Source organism: Bombus vancouverensis, chromosome 13 (assembly GCF_051014615.1).
Source record: "Bombus vancouverensis nearcticus chromosome 13, iyBomVanc1_principal, whole genome shotgun sequence".
NCBI lineage: Eukaryota > Metazoa > Arthropoda > Insecta > Hymenoptera > Apidae > Bombus > Bombus vancouverensis.
Genome location: NC_134923.1, coordinates 200,712 through 227,148, shown reverse-complemented (window position 1 = coordinate 227,148; position 26,437 = coordinate 200,712). Strand labels below are relative to the sequence as shown.

General features: G+C 35.7%; 3 protein-coding genes and 1 long non-coding RNA gene across 6 annotated transcripts; 1 reads left to right on the top strand and 3 right to left on the bottom strand.

Moving 5' to 3' along the window:
* Positions 1-411: 411 nt before the first annotated feature.
* LOC143303491 (uncharacterized) lies at positions 412-1,338 on the bottom strand. The gene is made up of 3 exons (XR_013059875.1): positions 1,010-1,338; positions 727-855; positions 412-479 (listed from the first exon to the last, which is right to left on the bottom strand). It is a non-coding gene; the product is annotated as an uncharacterized LOC143303491 (long non-coding RNA).
* Positions 1,339-10,089: 8,751 nt separating this feature from the next.
* LOC117162206 (uncharacterized) lies at positions 10,090-11,166 on the bottom strand. The gene is made up of 3 exons (XM_033344073.2): positions 10,476-11,166; positions 10,276-10,355; positions 10,090-10,207 (listed from the first exon to the last, which is right to left on the bottom strand). Exons 1-3 carry the CDS (start codon positions 10,802-10,804, stop codon positions 10,149-10,151), a joined length of 468 nt encoding a protein of 155 aa, XP_033199964.2. The 5' UTR covers positions 10,805-11,166; the 3' UTR covers positions 10,090-10,148.
* A 6,569-nt stretch (positions 11,167-17,735) lies between these two features.
* Positions 17,736-19,520, top strand: LOC143303484 (adrenodoxin-like protein 2, mitochondrial). Its single transcript, XM_076623635.1, has 4 exons — positions 17,736-17,997; positions 18,413-18,525; positions 18,690-18,822; positions 19,190-19,520. Exons 1-3 carry the CDS (start codon positions 17,849-17,851, stop codon positions 18,800-18,802), a joined length of 375 nt encoding a protein of 124 aa, XP_076479750.1. The 5' UTR covers positions 17,736-17,848; the 3' UTR covers positions 18,803-18,822; positions 19,190-19,520.
* An 848-nt stretch (positions 19,521-20,368) lies between these two features.
* On the bottom strand, positions 20,369-24,050 carry LOC117162139 (uncharacterized). 3 transcript variants are annotated; one of them, XM_076623634.1, is made up of 2 exons: positions 23,912-24,050; positions 20,369-22,848 (listed from the first exon to the last, which is right to left on the bottom strand). In XM_076623634.1, exons 1-2 carry the CDS (start codon positions 23,939-23,941, stop codon positions 22,312-22,314), a joined length of 567 nt encoding a protein of 188 aa, XP_076479749.1. In that variant the 5' UTR covers positions 23,942-24,050; the 3' UTR covers positions 20,369-22,311. The 3 variants fall into 3 exon arrangements, 2 of the variants coding, with proteins under 2 accessions (XP_076479749.1, XP_076479748.1); XM_076623633.1 differs by lacking the exon at positions 23,912-24,050 and adding an exon at positions 22,990-23,902; XR_013059858.1 differs by lacking the exon at positions 23,912-24,050 and adding an exon at positions 22,926-23,902 and having other exon boundaries at positions 22,724-22,848.
* Between the last annotated feature and the right edge of the window lie 2,387 nt (positions 24,051-26,437).

Genomic DNA, 26,437 nt, shown 5'->3' with positions numbered 1-26,437 from the left:
AAGGATATTTAGAGAACGAATTAATTATTCAATTGTTCGCGCAAGAAATACCTGTCTCTTTTTCGAAAATTATAAATGCTGTTTTCAAAGAGTTCCTTAGCTCACCATAAACCAGATAAGAATCTTTGGTTCCGTCTAGAAAAAGAAACCTTCAGATCAAACCGAAAGGGGTTCGGATTATATTTTCTAATCGTATTTGTATATTTCTTTTTACGGTCAGCTTGTCATCCACGTACAATCGAACAGAGAGTCCATTAATTATTTCCCTTCGACTTGTTTCAGGGGGAGCATCTCTGAAGCCATGCCGGCTGACGAGTTCGCTGGAAATCGAAACAGAAGCAAACCAAGACTGCAACCACCTTAACGAACCGCTATTATCACTGGCAAGGTCATCGGGCAGATCTAATCATGCTCACGCCGACCATGCTTCCTGTGCACTCGTTCCTCTTTCTTAACGACGTCAACCAGAAGATCGGGTGCTAAGAAATTCGAAATCGAGTTGATTGAAAATCTCAAGGAATATTAAAAAAAATACGAATAAACAATTTGATATAGAAATCATCCATTTTGGGCAAAGAAAAGAAACAATCAGAAAAAGGAATAACCACAGAAGCTCTGAATTTCATTGCTTCCTAATGGTACTTCCTTGGATATTTTTACATTCTGGAGGCGTGAACGAACTCTGAAAAACAGAAACGACTTCTATCGGATGATCGAAAGAACTACCTGGACACTGAGTATAATTATTCACACGTGCGGATGCCATTTCCGGCATGTTTCTCCATGAAGAAGGTCAGCTTCAGTTTTTGCCACTTGTAGATAGAAGTTGAAGTGGCGGACGTCTTAACGAGGTTGCTAGAATGTCAAAGAAATAGATGAGGGAAATATTATGAAGATATATTTATGAATATCTAATTGAGCATTTAATTAAGAACTTAATCGAAAGACCAAAATAAGTTGGTTCTTGAGACCAAGTACCTATCTAAGTATAATAGTCTTTTGTACTTACGGTTTAGTAAGAGGACTCGAGTAAAACGATTACTCGTTAAAAGGAACAATAGAATAATCATGCCTCCGCAGACGGTGGTCTCTGCTTTCATGCCTCATCGCGGAGAATCTCAGCGAAAAAAGTGTCCCGAAGCGTGAGCTGAAAGGTGGCTATCTAGGCTGCCTAGTGAATGCCGTCGCCATGGTGGAGCTGGCGTGTAGCAACTCCCTAAGTCCAGGAACCTAATCCTGCGTCAGAAAGACAAAATTCGCTACGGAGAAAAGTAAACAAAAATATATATATAGGGAAGAAGCGACAAAGATTAAAGATCGTTAAGAATTACAGGTAATTTAATGATAAAAGGGAGAAAGAATTGTGTAAAAATTCTACTGGAAAAGAAAAGAAAGATTAAGCCTCCAACGAGAAAGACGTGCTCAGAAGCGAGTCCTGCGTAGCGCCATGTAGAGGAGCAGGAAGAAAATATTGGTAATCTCATCGAACGACGAGCGCTTGATATTCACAATTAGAACTCGATATTTTAGCTTCTTATAATATCCTAATAAACTGTCATTTATCGATTACAATTGTCCTGTCGTATTTTATTGTGTTTGCTTTATAAATGTGAACTTTATTCAAAAAGAGTTCATCGATATAACGGTATTGAAGAGAACTACTCGAGAAACTATATAGAGGATTTAATTAATGTGTGGATCAACGTATGTATCACTATATGTAACAATAATATTGACTGTATATGTACGTGTGTAATAAAAGATTTCCGGTTTACAATGTTTACGATACTGATATAAAAATACCATATAGAGGATTTAATTAACGTGTATATCTACGTATATATCATTATATGTAACAGTAACATTATGTGCATATGCGTATAATATTGGTTAAATGCGTTAAAGTGAAATGTTATTTACCTATTCAAGATAGCAAAGTAGACATACCATATAGAGGATTTACTACTGTTAACACTCGGTATTCTCGTATTCAAAGTATTTAACCAAATAATTTGGGAATCCAGCGGACGAGCTTGTATTTAATATGATTATATTTAATATAACAACTTTACTCAATATACGCGTAGGATTTTAAATGTCATGAGGGTTGCAGCGGACTCAATTTTAATGTACCTCGATATCTTAGCTTCTTATAATATCCTAATAAAATGTCATTTATCGATTACAATTGTCCTGTCGTATTTTATAGTGTTTGCTTTATAAATGTGAACTTTATTCAAAAAGAGTTCATCGATGATTATCCATTACAGGTTGTTAATAAACTTGAATTATGCACAAAGGAATTGCCGTTAATAACTTAAGATTCTCTGCCCGTCGTACAGGGTACACATAGTAATTATTCTCGACGATCGTAACGTTTAAGTCCAATTCGAGCTTATAGTCCCATGCGAGTTAAACAACGACAATAGTTTGAATTTCTATTTGTTCGTTTGTCGTCTGTTTATACCCGGAGCACCTGCTGTAAACCAATACAAAATTTATTAGATCTATAAATAACACATATAAAACTTATTAATTTATAATTAATATAAAATAGGAGAGCACGAAACTTCCTATTTTATGGATATGTTAAATCTTTGCAAAAAATACCATATCATTAGTATCATTTTAATCGTTCTAAAGGATTTAGCCGCATAAAGCTGTGACCCTTGGAAGAATCGATGTTCACGCGTGACAAATTGAAATTGTGCGAAGGTTCCGGTACGAACATCACAAGCCGAACATCGATACCAGGGGCACAGGCACATGTTCTGGGTTCATTATATATTTATAAAAGGCTGACGATTCAGTAGATGGTCCGGGTAAATTTAAATTGTAAATGAACGCATTGCTGGTTTCAAGTAAAAGCCTGGATAAGAGCGGATATGGTATGAGAGTCTGTCGTGGAAAGGGGAACAGGCCGCTTTTATTTGTAAAGTTTGAATCTCCTCGATATTGAAGATGTTGAAGCTGCAAGTATGTATTTCATTTTAATCCATTCGAGACCGAGATTTAATTGTAAAACGATACCTAGGTGTCGGTACGATCTGAATGTTTAGTTGGAATGATTCTGTGTTTTACTCTCTCCAGGGTATCCTTTTCATACTTTGATTTTAAATCGATGACAATCTTAAATAGTATGCCTCATATTTTTAAAATATAAAATTATATACTATGTTATCCTATAACGTATTATGTACAGTTATATATATATATATATATATATATGTCGGAGATGAAATGAAAACCGGAGCCTTCCCTATGCAATTTTGAGGAAGCCTTTTAATGCTTTAGCCCAGATCTTATCATAACTGTAATTAAGTAATTGTCATCTGTAATTGTTTGACATTTGTGAAAAGCGAAAGTGGGTTCGAGGTGACAACTGGTCGCTGAACGTAGCCACGGTCACGGGATAAACGTTTTGCCTGACGAAGGTGTGGATCGGTTGTATTGTTCTCCCTAGAAATCACATAGAATTGTAATTTAGAGATGTCGATATAATGGGACACACGTTGTATGAGGAATCAATCTCCAGACAGAAACTGCCTAGCAACGGCGTTTGGATCTTTCTCGATGTTTCCAAGGAGTATATAACAAACTTCTGACAGATATTGCCTAGCAACAACGATTGGAACCTTCTCGATGTTTCCAGCGAGAATATCACAAACAAATGCAGTCGGATTACGAAAAAGATTTGAATCAGAGAGGCATTCGTGTGATCGCCTTGGAAAGTGATACATCGAGTAATTTTTCCGAGTGATTCGGCAAACGTATTTTTTTGTGTTATAAAATTGTTTAAAGTTTTCCCGTTGACCGTGGATTCGTTTGAACCCCGGATCATTGTTTATAGCGTAAATTAAATTCAATATTTGTAAATTTATCAATCGTTAATTTTCATTATTCGTTAAATTAGTAAATCGTAAGATATATTATTCGTTTCTTTTATTGTTCGATAAAACTTATTATTCTTTAATCTAATTAATAATTTAATTTATCATTTGTTAATCAATCATATCATTTATAAAAATTCATTATTCATAATATTTGTAAAACCTTGTTTATTCGTGTAAATATACTCTCTGTTTTGTAAAACAATGGCTAATTCAAACGAAGAATCGTTACGCGCCTTAAATCCTAATGTTAACCCGACATCAGAAGTGGGATCAAGCCCAAGTGTCACTTTGGAACAACTCATGAAAATCATGAACCAGATGACTCAGCCTAGGGAGCAAAAGTCGAGTATGGAACCTAAGGATGTAACGTTGTCACGTTTTGATCCTGAAGGCACGGGCGCTGATCCATTCGCGTGGTGTTCATACACAGATGTGATTTTGAAAGACTATCCGATGCAAGATAGTGTGTTACTTTCTGCTTTAAATCGTGCCCTAAAGGGATCTGCTGCACATTGGCTTTCACAAATAGTGCGCGGTGGAAAACTTTCCTGGCCAACGTTTAAGGAACAATTCCTTTCGCGTTTTGGTGGCAGAGAGACAGCCGCCACGGCATTAATAAGGATGTCCAGAGAACGACCGACGGAGATCGAAACTCTAGGAGCTTACGGTAGTCGCCTCCGTTCCATGTTGCAGATAAAGATGCAAGATCTAACGATGCCCGAAGTACTCAATGCCTTAACTCTTTATATGCTAAACTCACAAGATCAACGCTTTCATCGATTAACGCTCGCAAATAATATCAAGACGGAGGAACAATTTTATGAAGAAATGAGAGCTTATCCTTACAACGATCTGCCGGCAACTTTGTTAGGAAATACATCGGAGGAACCTGAAGTTAAACGACGCAAGTTATCGCATTACCGGGTGAAGTGTCATTATTGTGGTACTCTTGGACACAAAATAACGGAGTGTCGCAAGAGGATGCGTAGTGAACAGCGGAAGGATACAAAGGATACAAAGGATACAAAGGATACACAACACCAGGAAAGAAACCGTCCAGCTTCATCGTCCAAGGTGGTTTGCTTCAAGTGTCGTGCGGAAGGTCATATCGCACCTGATTGTCCACAACTGCAGAACAGAAAATCCGGCTTCAAGAATGAACGTCGAGTCGACTCCTGTGTGGTAGAGCCTCCAGCTGGTAAATTAAGTCATCTGGGTGAGTCGTACCCATTTTATTTCGATTCCGGAGCCGAATGCTCATTAATCAAAGAATCCGTAGCTTCGAAATTTTCTGGCAAACGAACGACTGATGTAGTAATAATGCGAGGCATAGGGAATACTTGTGTTAACAGTACATCTCAGATTTTATCCACTGTATGTATTAACGGTTTTACATTGGAGATAACTTTTCATGCCCTTTCTGATAATTACTTAAAATACGATATCATGATTGGTCGTGAAATTTTGAGCCAAGGTTTTGACGTGAATGTTACACGAAACAGTGTCGATATTTGTAAGACAAAAATAGTTAACGCTTGTAGCAGAGTCGCGGAAGATGTGATCAACATTAATGAGGTCGACACTGATGTAGTCGGTAACGATAAAGATCGATTGATTTCTGTTCTCGAGAAATACAAAGAGTCATTTATTACGGGTTTTCCGCGGAATCGTGTAAATACGGGTCAATTAGAAATTCGTTTAATTGATCCCAACGTTACCGTGCAACGAAGTCCTTATAGACTCAGTGAGGAGGAGCGGGGAATAGTTCGAGAGAGGATAGGTGAACTGATCCGAGCAAAAATCATAAGACCGAGTAATTCACCATTCGCAAGCCCTTTATTACTTGTTAAAAAAAAGAACGGTTCAGATAGATTATGTGTAGATTACCGAGCATTAAATAAAAACACCGTCGCGGATCGGTACCCTCTTCCTCTCATAGCTGATCAGATCGCGAGACTGAGAGGGGCGAAATACTTTATAAGCCTGGATATGGCCAGCGGGTTTCATCAAATTCCTATTCACCCGAATTCGACTGAATATACCGCGTTCGTTACTCCTGATGGTCAATATGAATACATGACGATGCCGTTTGGATTGAAGAATGCACCGTCTGTTTTTCAGAGGGCCATTTTCAATGCCTTAGGTGATCTTGCTTATTCATATGTTGTCGTTTATTTGGATGATGTTTTAATTATTGCCGATACGATAGATCAGGCGTTAGAAAGATTAAACACCGTCCTAGATACCCTCGTAAACGCCGGATTCTCTTTCAACTTTTCTAAATGTTCTTTCTTGAAGACGTCAGTACTTTATCTGGGTTATGTGATTCATAACGGAGAAGTCCGACCAAACCCAGGTAAAGTACAAGCCTTGAGCTCTTTGCCCGCACCAACGACTGTTACACAGCTCCGGCAATTTATTGGTTTAGCTTCTTACTTTCGAAAATTTGTTCCTAAATTCTCACAGGTAATGAAATCTTTGTATGCTCTCACTTCCGATAGCAAGAACATAAATTGGACGGATAAACATGAAAAAATTAGGCAAAAAGTAATTTCTATTCTGACCAATGAGCCGGTGCTAATGATTTTTGACCCCAAATATCCAATAGAACTACATACGGATGCTAGTTCCGAAGGATTTGGGGCTATCCTAATGCATAGGGTCGAAGGTAAAAATAGAGTAGTTGAGTATTATAGCAAGCGGACTGGCCCTGCGGAATCTAGATATCATTCTTATGAGTTAGAAACGCTGGCAGTGGTAAACGCCATCAAGCATTTTCGTCACTATCTGCACGGTCGGGAATTTCTTGTTGTCACTGATTGTAATTCTCTGAAGGCATCCAGTGACAAGGTACATTTAAATGACAGGGTTTACAGATGGTGGGCTTACCTGCAAACTTTTACCTTTGACATTATGTATCGGGAAGGCAAACGAATGGCTCATGTAGATTTCTTTTCGAGAAATCCCGTAGATCTGGATCACCGTACGATCAACAAAATTGTAGAGAAAGAAATCAATCTATCTGAAATCTCCGATGATTGGTTGTTAGCAGAACAACGTCGCGACCCACAAATCTCTGAGATCGTCCGTAAGTTGCAAAATGAAGAGCTCGCGGAAGATATTGCGAATACGTATGAATTACGGTCTGGTACACTCCATCGGAAAATACAGAGAAAAGGTAGAACTCTTTGCTTGCCCATTGTCCCAAGGGGTTTCAGGTGGTCCGTCATTAATCATGTGCATCAGTCCATTATGCACTTAGGTTGGGATAAAACGCTTGAGAAACTATACGAGTATTACTGGTTTGAAGGAATGGCGAAATATGTTCGCAAATTCGTTGAGAACTGTCATGCTTGTCGAGTTTCGAAGGCTAGTTCGGGTAAAGTACAAGCTGAACTACATCCCATACCTAAGACCAGCATACCCTGGCATACGGTACACATGGATATAACGGGTAAATTAAGTGGTAAGAGTGACTCGAAAGAGTATATCATTGTTTTAGTTGATGCTTTCACGAAATTTGTATACCTGTATCATACTCGTAAATTAGATTCCTTTAATACCATTATAGCACTTAAGTCCGCTATATTTTTATTCGGCAATCCCTGCCGGGTAATAGCAGACCAAGGAAGGTGTTTTACGGGTAAAGATTTCCAAAATTTCTGCCAGAATAGACATATTAGACTTCACTTAATAGCAACTGGTGCGAGTAGGGCCAATGGACAGGTAGAGCGTGTTATGAGTACGCTGAAAAATATGTTAACGACGGTGGAAACGACCGGGCGATCTTGGCAAGACGCGATTGGGGAAATACAACTGGCTTTGAATTGCACTACCAATCGTGTAACCAAATCAAGTCCTCTGGAATTATTAATTGGGAAGGCAGCTAGGCCCTACGGTTTATTGTTGCCTGATAATATTGAGGAAAAGGAAGTAGACATCTTCAATGTAAGGCAACAAGCGATACGGAACATAGAGACTTGCGCCAGTTATGATAAAGACCGGTTTGACAAAACGAAAGCGAAGATAGTTAGGTTTAATCTCGGTGACTTTGTGTTACGTAAGAACGAGGAGAGAAACCAAACAAAGCTAGATCCGAAATTCAAGGGTCCATTCGTGATAACGGAAGTTTTAGAGGGGGATAGATATATTTTAAAAACTCTAGATGGCAAACGGTCATATAAGGATAGACACGACAAGTTGAGAAAGATGCCAGATGGTTGTATTCCTGCTGAGTTGGATGTCTGCGGTGATGACAGCGACGGTGATAATAACGATGCGAGCACATTGATCTCTGGGAATCATTAACGCCGCATTGTGGTCATAGTAATATACCCAGTGTAGTGTATGCGCCTTTTTATAATACTCCCAGTGTAGTGTATGCGCCTTTTATAATTCTCCCAGTGTAGTGTGTGCGCCTTTTATAATTCTCCCAGTGTAGTGTATGCGCCTTTTATAATACTCCCAGTGTAGTGCTTGTATTTTTATAATATCCTCACTGGTGCCCTGCGCTTTCTATATTATCCTCACTGGTGCCCTGCGCTTATTATAATATCCTCACTGGTGCCCTGCGCTTATTATAATATCCTCACTGGTGCCCTGTGCTTTCTATAATATCCTCACTGGTGTCTTGTGCTTTTTGTTATGCATCCAACGTGGTTATGTGATTCAACAAACTGAGATCTTTGTGTGGAGTCGAAAATGATCTGTCGTGTCACTGCGGTCTGACTGGTGATTTACGGAGTGCAACTGGTACTTTAAATACAAACTATAACACTAATTTGAGTTCTTTTTTCATTTCCTTGCTTGTCAAATTTTTGAACAGAGCTTGTTGCTGAATTGGACCCTTGACTTATTTGGAACATCTAATCGAATGGTAAATAATATCAGTTACACCGAGTCTAATGTTAAAACTCTGTATTTTAGCTGCACACGAGGACGTGTGATAGTCAGTATGGCCGTGTCGGAGATGAAATGAAAACCGGAGCCTTCCCTATGCAATTTTGAGGAGGCCTTTTAATGCTTTAGCCCAGATCTTATCATAACTGTAATTAAGTAATTGTCATCTGTAATTGTTTGACATTTGTGAAAAGCGAAAGTGGGTTCGAGGTGACAACTGGTCGCTGAACGTAGCCACGGTCACGGGATAAACGTTTTGCCTGACGAAGGTGTGGATCGGTTGTATTGTTCTCCCTAGAAATCACATAGAATTGTAATTTAGAGATGTCGATATAATGGGACACACGTTGTATGAGGAATCAATCTCCAGACAGAAACTGCCTAGCAACGGCGTTTGGATCTTTCTCGATGTTTCCAAAGAGTATACAACAAACTTTTGACAGAATTTGCCTAGCAACAACGATTGGAACCTTCTCGATGTTTCCAGCGAGCATATAACAAACAAATGCAGTCGTATAGCGAAAAAGATTTTCATCAGATATTCATTCGTGTGATCGCCTTGGAAAGTGATACATCGAGCAATTTACCGAGTGTCTCAGCAATTGTATTTTGTGTTTAAAATTATTCTACACATAGTAAAGAGTTATCCCGTTGACCGTGGATTCGTTTGAACCCCGGAACATTGTTAATAGCGTTAATTAAATTCATTATTCGTGAAACCTATCAATCGTTAATCTCATTATACGTTAAATTCATTATTCGTAAGACATATTATTCGTTCCTCTTATTGTTCGTTAAACTTATTAATCTTTAATCTAATTATTAGTTAAACTTATCATTTGTTAATCTTATTATTTATTAAACTCATTATTCATAATATTTCGTAAAATCTTTTTTATTCGCGTAAATATATTCTGTTTCGTAAAACAATGGCTAATTATTCGTTCCTCTTATTGTTCGTTAAACTTATTAATCTTTAATCTAATTATTAGTTAAACTTATCGTTTGTTAATCTTATTATTTATTAAACTCATTATTCATAATATTCTGTAAAATCTTGTTTATTCGCGTAAATATATTCCCCCGTTTCGTAAAACAATGGCTAATTCAAACGAAGGATCATTACGAGCCTTAAATCCTAATGATAACCCGACATATATATGTGAGTGTATTTTATCAAAAATATGTTTTTTATGTTTTCTTATCTTAGTAATTATTTTTAGAAAAGTCTTAAAGTCTTATATGAAAATAAAGCTGTTCTTTATTTCAAATAATTGAAGTAAGTAAATACAATGAGTTTTATATTTTATTATATCTTATATTATTGTTATATTGTTATTGAAAAAATTGATATAATCAACAGTTCTTCCTGTTCTCTTGATTGTTTCTTGCTTGTTTCAAACCATGATAATAACCTACAAAAGAAATAACATAGTCCATTGAAAATTTAATATACAATAAAATACTTATATGAAATAATTACCTGTGTAATATACCATGTAACCACTAATATACCATGACATCAACATACTTGAAAGTGCGTCTGTATCATTATCTGGTAATCTAGTACATTTTATTAAAATTTCGTATTTTTTTTCCAAATAAAATGTTAAACTTATTCCAAATTACTTATTAATATTAGAAGTATTCAGCATTCCATTAGAATTTTTAAATTGTACTTACTTGGCCATTAATTGTGGTGGTAAAGGAGGTGCAGGTGGCAATATATCAGTCATCGAATTGAAAGATGGTCCCGGTATGAAGTGATGTTTATACGCATTTGCTTCTTCAGAGTCACAATCCATTTTTTCTACATTATATTTTTTCGAATTTACATTTGTAGAAAAATTAGTCTCACAAGTCTCATCGTTCTCTTCATTGAATTTCTCTTCCAAAGCTTTCTTTGGTTGTGCTATTTGACTTTGCAAACCTTCTGATTCTAAAAGAGAACTCAACTCGACTTTCTCTGTATTACCATAGCCTAAACACAGAGTAAAAGAAATTTTTGTCATTTAATAGAATGACTGAGTGCCATTCAGTTACTGTCCTTACAGGCAATGTATTAGAATTTCCCGTGCATAAATGTATATGTATAAATGTTTGCCTTGATATATGTAGTAATAATCACTCGTCTAATGAGGAGAATTATATTCCACGCAGCTAATAATGAACAATAAGTAACATGCATGTTTATGGTTCATGACCCTATATCCCACGGGTCTCCCCATAGACATTGACAGGTACTCCTGCCCAGTTAAGGACCTGCTGAATGACACTGTGATAGACTATGCGAAAGCCTTTACTTCATATATATATGTATTTTTAGTACATTTCTTAATTGACATAACCATCATGCTAAAGGTATTACCTACAAATTTTACAACACACGTGCTGTTGAGGTTATTCGGTGTGTAAACAGAGAAAACACGTGGATAAATTGTAAGGTAGAAAATATATTTAAATAGAAGTGTAATAAGTAAAAATACAATTTGAGCTGGTCCAGATCCGCACGCTAGCTGTGTTACCTAATAACTGAAAAACCCCGAAGCCAACGTCGCCTGTCTACTGTTTATGGCCTGACTTCGTCGCAGTCTTTTGTCTACACGCTGTCGATGGTTTCAGTGCTTGAGAAAACTAAAAAAGACCAGATGTAGAGTTTTCTTAGAAGTGGTAACCACTTCAACACCCTCCCTAAAACTCTACATCCCTACAAACAATTATCTCAAATTTACAAATTATCTCTTAATATTTTCTAACTCTTGTCGTAAATATCTGAAAATTAATTTGTCAATGCCTTCTCAAGTACATTTGCCAGCCGCCTTTCTCTTTTCCATACAAATTAATTTATTACACAAAAAAAAAGCTAGAAGACTAAACAGATCATGTAGAGTTTTTCCTCTTTTTTTTTTTGAGAAGTAATAATCACTTCGACACCCTCCCTAAAAACTCTACATGTTTACAAACAATTACCTCTTAATATCTTTTTTACTTTTCAAACCTAATTTTTTCCTTAAATATTCAAATCTCGGTTTTGGCAACGCCTTTGTACATATATCTGCCAATTGCTCTTCGCTTGTTACATACGTTATATCAATTTCGCCTCTATTGTATAAATCTCGCAAGAAATGATATCTTACGTCAATATGCTTACTTCTTTGATGGAATTCTGGATTCTTAATTAATTTCACGGCACTAGTATTGTCTACACATAGCATATACTTAAGGATCTCTAATTTACATTCAAGAAATATTTTCTTTAGCCACATAATTTCTTTCGCTCCTGAGGCTGCACTGACATATTCAGCTTCGGTCGTAGATAGAGCTATACATTGTTGTCGCTTACATTGCCATGTGATGGCCGCATTCGCATACTTACATACAACGCCTGATGTCGACTTTCTTGTTTCTTTGTCGCCTGCATAGTCAGCGTCGCTAAAGGTTTCGAGACTGCCTGCTTTTGTATATAAGAGTCCCATGTCTGCGGTCCCTTTTATGTAGCGCAAAATTCGTTTGACTAATTTCCATTGATACTGGTTTGGATTCTCTAAGTGTCTCGCCGCTATATTTATTGCAAAACTAATATCTGGCCTACTTACGGTTTGTAAAAACATTAAGTTCCCTACGGCTTCTCTGTATGGTGCGTTACAATCATTATCGCCTATGTTACTTTCGTTCCAATTAGTCTCGATAGGTGTAGAAACACTGTTTGCCTCATTCATATTAAATTTTTCCAATATGTTTTCGATATACCTACTCTGATGAATGAATATTGAACCATCTTCTAATCTATTAATTTCAAGTCCAAGAAAACTCTTTACTTCTTTCGAACTCGTAATTTTGAATTCTTTATTTAAATCATCGAAGAATTTATCAATTAAAGATTCGTCTGAAGCTGCTACCAGTCCATCGTCTACGTATATGGTCATCAACATTAATTTGTCGTCTTCTGTATAAATATAAAAACAAGGATCTGCGTTACTCTGATAAAATTTTAAGTTCGAGATAAATTTTGTGAAACGTTCCGTCCAACATCTTGGAGACTGCTTTAAGCCATATAGGCTTTTTAGCAATTTACAAACCCGATTTGTACCATCATCATAACCTTTAGGTTGTTTCATATAAATATCTTCTTTCAGACTTCCATATAAGAATGCGGTTTTAATGTCGAACTGTCCGAGGTGTAAATTATTTTTGGCTGCAATACTGAGCATTAATCTAATTGTGTCAAACCGAGCAACTGGACTATATGTTTCCTTATAATCTATGCCTTCTTTCTGTGAACACCCTTTTATTACAAGTCGCGCTTTGTATCGTTCCGAGTTGTCCGGATTTAGCTTTATCGTTAAAACCCACCTATTGCTAAGTACCTTCTGATCTTTAGGTCTTTCTACAAGTATCCACGTCTTATTTTCATGGTGCGATTTCATTTCATCATTCATAGCTGTTTCCCATAACTCTTTCTTTTCGGATCTCATCGCTTCGTTAAAATCCACCGGTAATTTTTTCGCTACGTACGTTACTGGGTTACCATAAAAATCGGTTCGTTTGATCTTATCTCTATCTCTCAATTGTCTCACATTGTCGCTAGTTCCATGAGGTTGTTTTTCATGTTCACTCTCTGCACTTTCATACGTACATGCTCCATCGCTCTGCGCACTCACATCTTCGCGCTCGACAATTTTCGGTAAACTTAATTTTACGAATTTCGCATTTTCTAGTTCAGGCTTAAATATTACGTCACGGCTTAATATTACATTTTTTACTGTTGGCACGTACACTCGATACCCTCGTCCGTCATCTAAATAGCCTACCAAATATCCTTTGTTAGCCTTTTTGTCAAGTTTTGTCCTTTTCTCCGCAGGTATGTGAGCAAAGCACTCAGTACCGAAAACCCTAAACTTTTCTAAATTCGGCGGTTTCCCGTACCACAGTTCATATGGTGTTTTCTTATCTTGTCTTGTCGGCCCCGTCTTATTTATGACATGTACTGCTGTGTTCATGGCTTCGGCCCATAAGAACAGCGGTAGATTTGGTTTCGAATATAGCATCGACCGACCTGCCTCTACTATTGTTCTATTTTCCCTTTCTGCGACACCATTCTGTTCAGGAGTGTATGGGACGTTAATCGTGTGCCTAATTCCCTGACTTCTTAAAAATTCTTTGACTTCTTTATTTTGGAATTCTTTCCCTCCATCACTATGAATTTCTTTAATTTTATCCTTAAATTGATTTTCAACTTCTAGGCAAAAGGTTTTTAGTTTTTCAATTACTTCTGACTTACGTCGTAAGAAGTAAATCTTTGTGAATTTTGAAAAATCATCTTTAAATGTCAGAAAATACAGTTTCTTGCCTAATGACTCGACTTCCATAGGTCCACATACATCCGTATAAATAATTTCGCGAGGTTTATTCGCCCGATTGATTTTCTCGTGAAAACTCGATCTATGCTGTTTCCCGTACGCGCAACCTTCACAGAAAAAGTTATTATCCTCTACAACTTTCATATTTGAATTCTTTAAGAATTCTTTAACATGTCTGATGTTCTGATGACATAGCCGTTCGTGCCATAACTGCAATGTGTCCGCGTTTGACTCCGCTCTATTGCTAAAATTACAAACTGACGGTATGATAACTCGCATATCTACTTTATACAAATTTCCGATAACAGAACCTCTTGCTATTATTTTCTGATTTTGTAAAAATATGCAATTGGTCCCTTCCTTTGAAATACAAAAATCTATGCCCCTTCTTGCGACAGATCTAATCGAAAACAGATTTCTTTTCATACCTGGTACGTATAGAACATCGTTCATTGTACATGTTACCCATTTGCCGTCCACAAAAGTCTACTCTGATTTTTCCTTTGCCGCACGCATCCATGAACGTACCATCGCCGATCTCTATCTTCACCGTGTTATCGAATTCTTCGAAAACGCTGAACCATTCCCGTCGTCCTGTCATGTGATCCGTAGCTCCTGAGTCGATTATCCAAACATCAGGGTTTGCCGTTTGTATCGCTGAGGTACTTCCTAATAGACCAATTCCGCTGTGATCCCGATTTTGGTTTCTAGGTTCCTGGTTGTCTCTACTGTTGCTTCTTTTGTTATTTTTAAAACAGTTTTTGCTGGTGTGGCCTTTCCTTTTGCATATAAAGCATCTAAAGCAATCCTTCTTTAGATGGCCAACTTTTCCACAGTTAAAGCAACTTGGTCCTTGTTTCTCGTATTCGCGTTTACTTGACTGCTTCTGCTGTTCCCTTTTATAATTATTACCTTTCGTTACCAGTGCCACCGATGTTTCCTGGTCGTCTTTCTTCCATCTAATTTCTTCCGTCATCAGCCTGGTACTAAGCCTGTCTAAAGTCTTCTTTTCTTCTTCTACGGAATCCCACGCACTGTGAAAATGATCGAATTTGTTTGGTAACACCGATAAAATGCGTGTTATCAGCATTTTCTCGCCAATTTCACTCCCAAGGACTTTCATCTTCGCCGCTATGAGTTCCAACTTTGATAGGTTGTAAGAGACATTTTCAGATTCTTCCCATTTAAAATCGAAGAACTGCTTCTGGACCATATTTAAATTCTCATCCGACTTCATGTCATATACTGTATTCAGCTTTTTTCACATTTCATGTGCTGTCGTGCAACATAAAAGAAGATCCAACGGTTTCTTTCCTACTGAGGTCACGATTAATTTTCTCGCTAATCGATCTGCTTTCAAAAATCTTCCACGAGCGATTTCTTTCTCCGCGCTGTTACCTGGATGACACAAATTCCCTTCACACACGTTGATCAGGTCGTCGTCTTCCTCCAAAAGTGTACGCATAACAAAACGCCACTGGAGCCAATTTTCTTCGCCGCGTAACATCTCGACCTTCGCACTTGCTGATTCCATTTTAGCATTATCCCTTATTTTACTAAGCACAACACTTTAACAATTTATTCATTTCACGTTGCTACCTTGCAATTTACAGCCCTGGGCCCATAACCTGTTGAGGTTATTCGGTGTGTAAACAGAGAAAACACGTGGATAAATTGTAAGGTAGAAAATATATTTAAATAGAAGTGTAATAAGTAAAAATACAATTTGAGCTGGTCCAGATCCGCACGCTAGCTGTGTTACCTAATAACTGAAAAACCCCGAAGCCAACGTCGCCTGTCTACTGTTTATGGCCTGACTTCGTCGCAGTCTTTTGTCTACACGCTGTCGATGGCTTCAGTGCTTGAGAAAACTAAAAAAGACCAGATGTAGAGTTTTCTTAGAAGTGGTAACCACTTCAACACGTGCCATTGTTTTCGTAAATTTTTGATATTATAGCCTCATAAATTTCTCCATCCTCTTTGTATATTGCACGATAAGGTGCTCCTATGATCCATTTCTATAGAGGAAAGATGTGTATACAAATAAATATAAGTAAATAGCAAAATAAAATAATTTGCTTCTTAATCAATATATTTAATAATATTCTGTATCAAATTTGTAATATTCTATCAAAATCACAACCTTGTGTAATTTACTTGCGTGTTTAGGCTGCTTAAGATTTTGTAGGTCTTCTTTCGGTTGAGAATTTCCAACATCCATTCCCATTCGCTTGATAACTTCTTCTTTTGCTAAATTTATTGCTTTATCATATGCTTCTATTAATGCACTATCATCCCAAACATTATCATTGGCTGTGTCTGTATCCTTTTGAGATAGCAAATTATACGTTATTAATATTGATACAAGTATTTTATTATCAAACTATTGCAAATTATCATATATGTCATTTTTCAAAAATTGACTAAAAGGTAGTGGATACTGTTAATTACTATTATGCTAAGATCTTGTACTAAAATAATGTTAAAACCATTACGTTTCCATTACCATACATACGTTTCCATTTCCTCGTATAAAAAGAACATTCATATCATCTGCCATTTAAAAATAACATCATTTAAATATTGAATTTGCTTCTGAAATATTAATTTGTCTCATTTCTTTAACTCTAACACATTGTAAACAATGATGACATTATACCAACTATAATACTAAAAATCTATTCCCCATTCATTCGAAAGATTATTTTTTGAAGCAAGGTTAACATTGAATGTTCCCAGACTTCAATAACTGTATTTTACTTTCTTTACAATATCTAACAATATATTAGAATACTATAAAAAAATATTGTATGCACAAAAAACTGTTTATAGCGAAATAGCAAAAGAATTAATCACATATTATAACTAAAACGAGATTGTTAAGTAGATTATATTATACTGCATATGCGTTAGTGTTTCAGCTGGTAAATATAGTTTTTATATCTGAAGATAAATAAGATTTAATTCTATAAAATTGCATAATGAATTATACATCTATCTATTACTATTCGTATTTCCCCTTAGTTGTATGTTGTCAATAGCATCAATCACGAACATATAAATAAATATAGAAGAAACCGTTCGGAAATGGAAAGGGAAAAATGAACATGGAAGACAAGAAAGTTTTCTTCAGGTTTAGCGTATGCGTGATACGCTTTGAATGTCTCAGATAAAGATAAAGATACTCTGCTCATTTCTATTTGTTCCGCAGAACGAGAAATTTGTTGTCTTTCATATTGGTTTTTACGATTCAATTTTTGGGCAGTTTTCCCTAGCGAGTGTCGGTCCCTGTTTGATATAACCAGACCGTAATTTATACAGATATGTATTATAGATATATATTTGTAAAACTGAAATCAGATGAAATAAATGTTGCCTGAGGTTTTAAACGTTTAATAAAAACAATATTTCATTTGGAAAAAATGTAAGATATGTAAAATTACACATTGATCATTTTGCTGGTCTTGTATCATAAAACGTGTGGCCCGAAGAGCACGTGTCCGGTAGGGATACGTCACTTGTGTTAGGAATCGTTTTATAACCCTATCACAGTAAAGGAACGTCCCAGTATAGCAGCCGAAGAATGCCGTGAAAGTTTTTGTACAAAGTACAATTGATCTACAATTGATATTTTCCGCAATACTTATCTGGTGTTCGGTCAGGGTGTCCCATACTCATGATATTTATGACAGTGGAATGGCGTTAGTAAATCAATTACAAAAATTTTCGAGATCAATTCTCGGTATTGCATCAAATTATTCAAAATATACAAGCAACACAACGTTGCCCTTTTTGCAGGCAACAAGAGGAATATCGACCACGCAACCACTTTCAGAAAAACAAGAGTAAGTGATACAGAGTTTCTTGTGCTTTCCTTCTTTTTTTAATAGAATTTCAGTACTTACCTTCCAATATAAAATTGGTGTCAAAATAATAATGCTAATAATAATGTCTAAGAAATTTTTCTCTTTGTAGGAGTATAACATCTAGAAAAATAACATAGTATTAATAGAATAGTATTAATAAGAACAACATTGACAATGAACAACTAAAAATATAACACTGTTATAAATATATGATATACGAATTTTATTTATGTATTATTAAGACAAGTATATCTTATTTTTAAATTATTTCTATTATCATAAGTGATACATATAATTAAGGTATAATTAAGAGAAGATTAATTGAAGAAACACAAAAAATAAAGAAAATAATTATATTGAGATAATTTTTATCTTTCATAAATATTATTTTCAGAGTAAATATAACGTTTGTTAAAGCAAGTGGAGAGAGAATCAAAGCAAAAGGGAAAGTTGGAGATACTATATTAGACATAGTAGTAAATAATGAAATTGATTTAGATGGATATGGTATGTTTTAAAGAAGCATAATTTACTTAATTTAAAATAAATAATTTTGAGGTAGAAAATATTTGAAAATTTTCATTTTTATCAAGTTTAATATTCTTATTATTTTTAACTTTTGATACTTTGTTATATAAGTATGTTGTAATATTAAAATATAATTGATATAGGTGCTTGTGAAGGAACATTAACTTGTAGTACGTGCCATTTAATATTTTCGAAAGAAGTTTATGATGCACTTCCTGACAAACCAACAGATGAAGAATTAGACATGTTGGATTGAGCATATGAATTAACAGATACGTTAGTTCATAATAATCAGTATCAAATCATTCACATTATTAATTCTATTACCTTTTAATATTTTATAAAGTGAATTTTTCTATTTAAATTTATGTAAAAACAGGTTAGTATTGGGTATTTCGAAATCTGCATCTCAATGTAGAATTTCAAATCGCTATCTCTGAATACTACGAAACTGAAATTATAATAAATTTTCATAGTTTTTTATTTATGACCCTATAATCATTACAAATCTATGTTGGAATTAGCATATTTACAATGTTGATTTTCAAATGGATAAATAGAAATCTTATTGTGTATTAGTATTAATTTGTATAGCAATAAATATATTTATTGACATATTCAGTTATATAATATTTAATTTCAGGTCACGGCTAGGCTGTCAAATAGTAATGTCTAAGGAACTAGATGGAATTGAGGTAAGAGTTCCATCAACAATTAATGATGCAAGAGCATAACTGAAATTATCTATAGGTTTTTGAAAATTTGTATACAATGTTGTACATCTCTTGTTAAAAACCCCTTGTTATAATTATTAAAATATTGGTATTAAAAAAATATAATAAAGAATCTTGTGTTTAAATGTGAAGCTTATATATATACATATGTTATAGTATAATTGCAATTTTGATATTTGTACATTGCCATTGTAAAAAGCCTATCCAATTATGAAGAAAATATATCTTTTATTTTTAATATACAGGGTGTCAATTTTAAAACGTTCATCTAAATTATTTTCGTTACTATTAAAGATAAGAAGAAATTACTAAGGAAGACTTAAATGGTTTTAAGATGTGTACTTGGTTATGATAAAAAAGACTCTTGTGGAATAAATTTTGCAACTTCTGAAAGATTAGATAAAAGCTTAGAACCTAAAAAATAATTTGAAATTAATTTCGTTTAGATATACTGTTTGATTTCTTAGCTATGGGCAAGTTTAAAAGATCATCAAACTCATGGTCAACAAAACAACAGAAATGTACATGCAATGCTTTTTCGTTTCACAACAAGTTATCTGACACCATCATCATTTTCGTGGCACATGCAACATTATCGATTCAGTATAGTAATGTTTTGGATTAAAACAAATGTCTCGACATTGGAGCAAAATATTTCAACCTTTAAGGACTAAAATTAAAACTTATGAGTTTGTTTATAATTTTAATAGATTTTATTAATATTGTGTTTACTGGTTTATTAATTACAAGAAAGTTTGTAAAAGACTGAAGTTTTACGTAAAAAGTACAAATATTCTTTCAACAAAATTAGTCAAATCACATCATTATTTATACATATTGTATATAAATAAAATATGCGGATATATTACTTTACCCTAGAATTAAAATTCAATAATATTGAAGAATCTTATTTATTCAGATTTTGTACATTATCGCTTCTAACCTCGGATAATAGAACAACAAATTAAATATTTTTAAACAAAAAAACTTTGTTCCTTTGTTTGATTTCCCTTGCTCGCGTTTCTTAACTACTTAGATACAAAATACTTACGTTTTCGAAAATTCATACTTCACAAGCTACTAAACGCTTTATCTGTTCAGAATAATTTATTGTTTTCTTAACTAGGTACATACCAAATACATCTATTAAGTTGGTATTTCTCATAATTACCAGTACATAAAGCTAAAACACTTTTGTACTATGCTTGTTATACATGGATCTAACAAATAATTTAACTTGTGTATTGTCGTTTGTATATTTTGTTACGTGTAAAATATTCTATTTCTACACTACTTACAAATTCGATAAAGTGTACATTACACATCGTGAAATTTACATATTTTCACTTGGTTACCCTGCCCAATTCGAATATAATTCAGAACGTATGTGCTATATTTATATATTCTGCATTTGTTTTGTATATTATGTACACTGATCTGATCTTTGTAAACGCGAGTTTTACGATATTAATGAGAAATTTGCCAATTTAATGGAAGTTGTTAATTTTTTCTGGCACGTTTCACGTTAGCAGACATGTTTCTTAAGTTACAGTCGAAAAGTGTTTTTATGTAAAAGAATAGGAATGATCAAGTTATTTTAAGATGACAAGATATTTCACGTCTTCTATTTAAATATAGCGTTAAATTTTAATTCCGTCAATTCGTATATACTCATACATCGAATTTCCTTTTCTCATGTCATTTCTTTTCTTTCATTTCACATTTAATTACAAAGATAAAGTGTAAGTACGTTCCTCATAAAATTAATATCAAATGTCGCAAAATATACAAAAGTAAACTAAGAAGAGGGGTACATATTATTACACAAACTGTCATTCATATTGCATATGTACATATGCAGTATAAAAACAATACTTTTTAGTTTTTAATCTCTTGTTTAAATAATCCTAATATCTAAATTTGTATCGGTCATTGATTCGATATAACTGCGTTTATTGGAAGTAATTAAGCTATAGCCTGCGCACAAGAGAAGAAGGAACAAACACGTATAGTATACACGCTTAAATAACAAAATTAAGTCAGTTTACGTTCAATGTGAACTTGATCAAAGTTCCAGTCTCGAATTATAGAGTTTCTTACTATCAGTTTACAAAATTCGATATTACGATTATGTACCGTATTTGAAAAACATAAAATGCTTTGTTCAATTTTAAATAAAACTAATATTTACCAAAGCGAATACGAAAAAAATGTTATCATCAAACTCAATTTTCAATTATCAAACTTAATCCAGCACAAATACAAATGTTATTCGTGCTTTTTTACTTTTACTACTTTTCAACTCTCTATAGTTCGAGATTTGAGTTCCGCTAACTTTCTTTCTACTGCGCATGCGCAACAGGAAAACTTGAATTACACGTAATAGTCAAAAATTCGAAAATCTTATCCTTTCGTGGCAGCGAAAGTAGCCTAGGACTAGAGGTTCCATAACATTAATAATAATAAGGCAATAATATTAATATTAATAATAATGTAATCAAGTACTACTAACAATATTAATAATAATAATAATAGTATGGTAATGGCAAGATACAGGCGGGTATAAATTAATCATTCCTTTCGTAATATCTACGACGTCTTCGGGATATTCTTTAGAAATTACTTTATTTCTGGTCAATATTCATTAACGAGCAACTTTTCTCTCTGTTTCTTATCACGATTTTTTTCACTTCATCACAATTGTACCGTTAGAAATTATTCAAAACATTGTTAAAATGTCCATGAAATATATGCAATTGCCGTATTGAATAAGCGAGTAATGAAGTTGCTGTTTCACTGAATAAAAGTGAAATCTCCAATGCGTGTGCTCAAGTATATAAGTTAAAAAAAGATTGGTACATCAATGCCTATTATTCTTAATCAATATTCATCATTTAACAATTAGGACCGAATTTTTACAAACCAACTCTAAACCACGACCCAATTTACAAATAAAAAGATCGATGTGTAAATTAACTATCAACTATTAATCTCCAATTCTATGTGAAGATATAATGTTCGGACCAAATTTCTAAACTAACGTGGACAATTCATGCGGACTATTGGTGGTTGCTGCGCTACTTAGATCCAATGTGGCAGCCGGAAGACCAGGACTGACGCTGCCGGTTGCTTCCCGTGGCAAATGCTGCGATCTATTTAGCTTATTTCCAGGACTCGGTGGCGATCTATCTGCTGGTATATCCGGTGGCGTAACCACGTTTCTGTGTCCGCTCACGTTCAGATGATTGTGCGTCGCCGCGATCGGAGCTGGCGATGAGAGCAACAAGGGCGGTGGAGACATTGACACGTGTCGATGATGATGATGGTGATGATAGTGTTGGTACTGTGCAGCTCGGCCGTGCGTTGCGTGGCTGGTATTTAGTTGGTTCGTCACGGGCCCGACTTTCGTTGGGCAGCCAGCATGGTGGATGGTTAACAGGCCACGTAGTTGTTGTTGCTGTTGTAGCTGGGGCTGGTTCTGGTGCTGTTGCAGCTGCTGCTGACGCTGCAGCTGTACCGCCGCTTCGCACTGTTCGCGCGCTAACGCCTTCACGGCATTCGTCTTCTCCTACGAAATAAGAATGATAGGTTAGGTTGTAGTCAGGGGCCATAACAAATTAAAAAAGTTATAATATAAGAATTTACATTTTAGTTGAAATGATTCTAGTTACGAATAAGTATTAAAGATGATTCAAATCTTTTTCGTTACCGATAACCATGGTGAAAACTCTTTTGGATTACTTTCAGCCATTGTCAATCTTATTGTCAATACTACATGCTTGAAGTAGAAGGAGGGGTACAGAGAAAAAGACTTTTTCTCAGCAAATATAATCGTTACTCAATTATTTTGTTCAACAGTTTTACAAATCTCCCAAAAATAAACGAGAATACGAAAATACACTGAATATCGTGTGTATGGTTATTTATAAAATCCCCTTGAAATAGTTGCGATCGCGGATCACATAAACAAACGAACCTGTCATTCTACAGAGTATCTTTTTCGGTGAAATTATGCAAACGTAAATGTAACTTCGGTAGAACTCCTCGAGAACTTGTAAGCTTATATGACTCTGACCCAACCAGTCCATTCTAAAGTGTATAATTTATAAAAGGGGATTATATTAATACGCGGAGGATGTGGTAGGTGGTAAGTTTTGCATATGAATGTTTGTTGATACAACGAATGGTTAAATGGAGGTTTTCATGAATGTGATAAGGACTAGATCGAATGTTTTAACACTTATAACTAGAATGCGTATTTTTATACAAGTTTGTAGTTTTACGAACATAATCAAAGAAATAAAATTTTAATCGAGATTTGTTTTCTTATATACGTATATTTTAGCGCATTTTATGCATTTTGCGCCATTTGCGTACTTTTCAATTTCGCACGAACGTATAAAGATCAGCAATATAATTATAACGCTTCTTAAAAATGTGAAAAATCCTGGTTTCCTAAAAGCTTGCAATTGATTTCAGAAAAATTTTTATGAACTCTACCAGATAAATTATGGTAACTCTGAAAAACAAAATTTCACGATAAAATGATTTCCGGGTAAAATACACATAAAAGATGATTTAGACGTGTTTGAACGTGTTCGTTTTCTTTTTTAATAGCGATATGTTCTTACCCTCTGCCACACGAAGACGTTATGGACCATTGCGCATCCACAAAACACGATGCCAAGGCCTATGAAAACCGACGTAACGATTGCCGGTGTGACACCAATTACCTCTCAGAGAAAAGACATCGACTCCCGACTGTCGGACGCCAACGCCGCGACGCATCTTAGTCCCCATCAGAGATAAGGCCCCAACCCCGACTTTCGGACTCCTTGGAATCCACACCAAACTCCCCAACATCCCCAAGCCAGGGTGTATATAAGCCGAGACTTCACCCAGCCCGGGGAGTTCTCGTTCTAGTTGCTGTTCTTGTACAACACCCCTTTCTCTGTTCAACGTTATTCTACTGTAAGTGCCAAAGTTATAATAAAGTTCGATAAAAGAGAATTAATAGTTGGGCTACGACTCAGCTTTCTTTTCTCTCGCAACCCAAGTATCCATTTTACGTGACACCGGCGTCGAATGAAACTGGATGAATGTATACAATATCATACCTGAAAGCATTGTTAGAGGATCATTATAACACGTATGCCATAACAAGCGGGACAAAGAATCAGCGCAAATACATATTCTCAATACATATAATTCTCGAAGCGTAAACTATATACATGTAGTATCGTGGACGAAAGGCTTGGGAAATATCGGGCGAACTATGAACAATGTCGCGAGAGCCGAGGCGCCGTCGGGCCCATCAATGTGTCATCGGTCTTTTCAAGTGCATAGTTTCGTGGAAAAGACCTACGTGACCCTGGCTACGAGCGTCTGCAGAACACGTGTGCGGTGGGCCTAGGAAAAGGACAACAGAATGTGACAACGGCCAGAGAGGGTCAGTCGAGGAGCAGGGTGCGAGTCGAGGAACAGAGTGCGAGTCGAGGAGCCGAGTGCGAGTCGAGCGGAGACGGAGGTTGCGAGTGGCGTTGCCGAGAGAGTGTGGATTGCGCTGTTTTCTGTACGTTTGGTATGAATAGTTCAAGTTAAGCCACAATCGTCTTTTCTGTCTGATTAACATCTCTATATTGTCCACTTTTTGTAAACATATTACATCACGATATTACATATATTTCAAGAACTTTGCAATAAAAAATAAAACTTATTACATTTAAGATATGGTTATATCGCACAGGCTCGAATATGATAAAGAGGTTAAATAAATGTCTCGAATCTCCGCAACAAACTCACACAAACCACCTAAAACACGTATACACAATGTGCATTCACTACGAACTCGACTCCCAGTCCCTGTCAAAATCACAGGCATGCAGAGTCAATTTCACTGCTCGAGCTAGTTGAATAGGGAAGAAGGTCGAGAGCTGGAGTGAAGGAGCATAGTTGGTAAAGAATCGCGTGCCGCCGCGCCATTAAGATCAAGCCCACGATCTCAACAATAAATATTAGACGGTTCTCTGACCTGCATTTCGCGTGCGACTCGGAACGATTCAAAAACGCGTAAATTTCCCATGAGTCGAATCAAACGTTCGCGATTTATCGCATTTAGGTTATATCGATATTGTCCACGAGTGGAGGCATTCAAACACAGATTGCTTTGTGTCACTCTATCGTAACTGCCCGTAATACATGATAATTTAATTTCGAATTCTTTCGAATATATGCACGTAACGAAAAATTTGTATTGGTTAGTCAATTGCAGACCAACCAGTTGTTAGCCAGTGAAAATAATGTAGATAATAATAGTGAAGAATTAGCTCGAAAAGAGTAAACAAACAAGGCGTCTTAGTAAAAGGCACAATGTAGGTCCGCAAAGTGGTGGGATTTCGGCGCATGCGCATTGTTTCGCATCAACTTACAATTAGACATGCACGAAAGCTTCATTTCTGCCGCATACATACTTGGATTCGCGTGCATGAAATTCACAAAGTAGGTTATTGCTTGAAAAACAGCTTTAATCGAGCGAAGCTTTTAACCAGACTGAAATCAAGTCTTGGTTTCTTTAGAAATTCAGATGGAATAAGAGAAACCTATTTTATCTGTGGATAAAGGTTAGGCTGCATCGGTTGGCTTATATGACTTTCCGGTGACTTTGAAGGGTAATACGGCGCCGGCGGTCGAGAAGGTAACTTCTCTATTGAACGACATCTTATTGATCTCGTCTAAGCAGGAAGAGTCTGTCGGCCCTTTGATTTTATACGAGTCTTTCCATTCACGATCGTGCGAGCTGGCTACAGGCGACGACACGGACCCCCGACAAAACTGTCTGAGTCTATTCAAGGCGACGTCAAATAGTTTCACTCGGAGAGATGAATGGAGATAAGAATCACCGGAGCGTCTCTGCGCTTCGATGACAATGATATTTGGTAAATCCTCTTCTTGTTTCTCGTTTTGAAAGAAGGTTGTAAAGAAGAGTGCTACTAGATCGTCTAGGGAAATCACACGGTATATATTGCGTAATGCTATTGATTTATCAAAAATAACAAGAGGTTAAGGAGCTTTGGGAAGGTTGATTCAATTTTTTATAACCTGACATCTCTTTGAACAAATGTCTTAAGAAACGCTTGAATAAAATGTTAAAAAAATAA

Coding starts and splice junctions, on each gene's coding strand:
- LOC117162206 (XM_033344073.2), bottom strand. CDS start 10,804: ATGACAAAAATTTCTTTTACTCTGTGTTTAGGCTATGGTAATACAGAG. Junction 10,356..10,475: donor CCACCACAATTAATGGCCAA/GTAAGTACAATT, acceptor AAAATGTACTAG/ATTACCAGATAATGATACAG. Junction 10,208..10,275: donor TTACATGGTATATTACACAG/GTAATTATTTCA, acceptor TTTCTTTTGTAG/GTTATTATCATGGTTTGAAA.
- LOC143303484 (XM_076623635.1), top strand. CDS start 17,849: ATGGCGTTAGTAAATCAATTACAAAAATTTTCGAGATCAATTCTCGGT. Junction 17,998..18,412: donor CCACTTTCAGAAAAACAAGA/GTAAGTGATACA, acceptor TATTATTTTCAG/AGTAAATATAACGTTTGTTA. Junction 18,526..18,689: donor AATTGATTTAGATGGATATG/GTATGTTTTAAA, acceptor TAATTGATATAG/GTGCTTGTGAAGGAACATTA.
- LOC117162139 (XM_076623633.1), bottom strand. CDS start 23,031: ATGGCTGAAAGTAATCCAAAAGAGTTTTCACCATGGTTATCG. Junction 22,849..22,989: donor AGTTTTCACCATGGTTATCG/GTAACGAAAAAG, acceptor CTTATTTCGTAG/GAGAAGACGAATGCCGTGAA.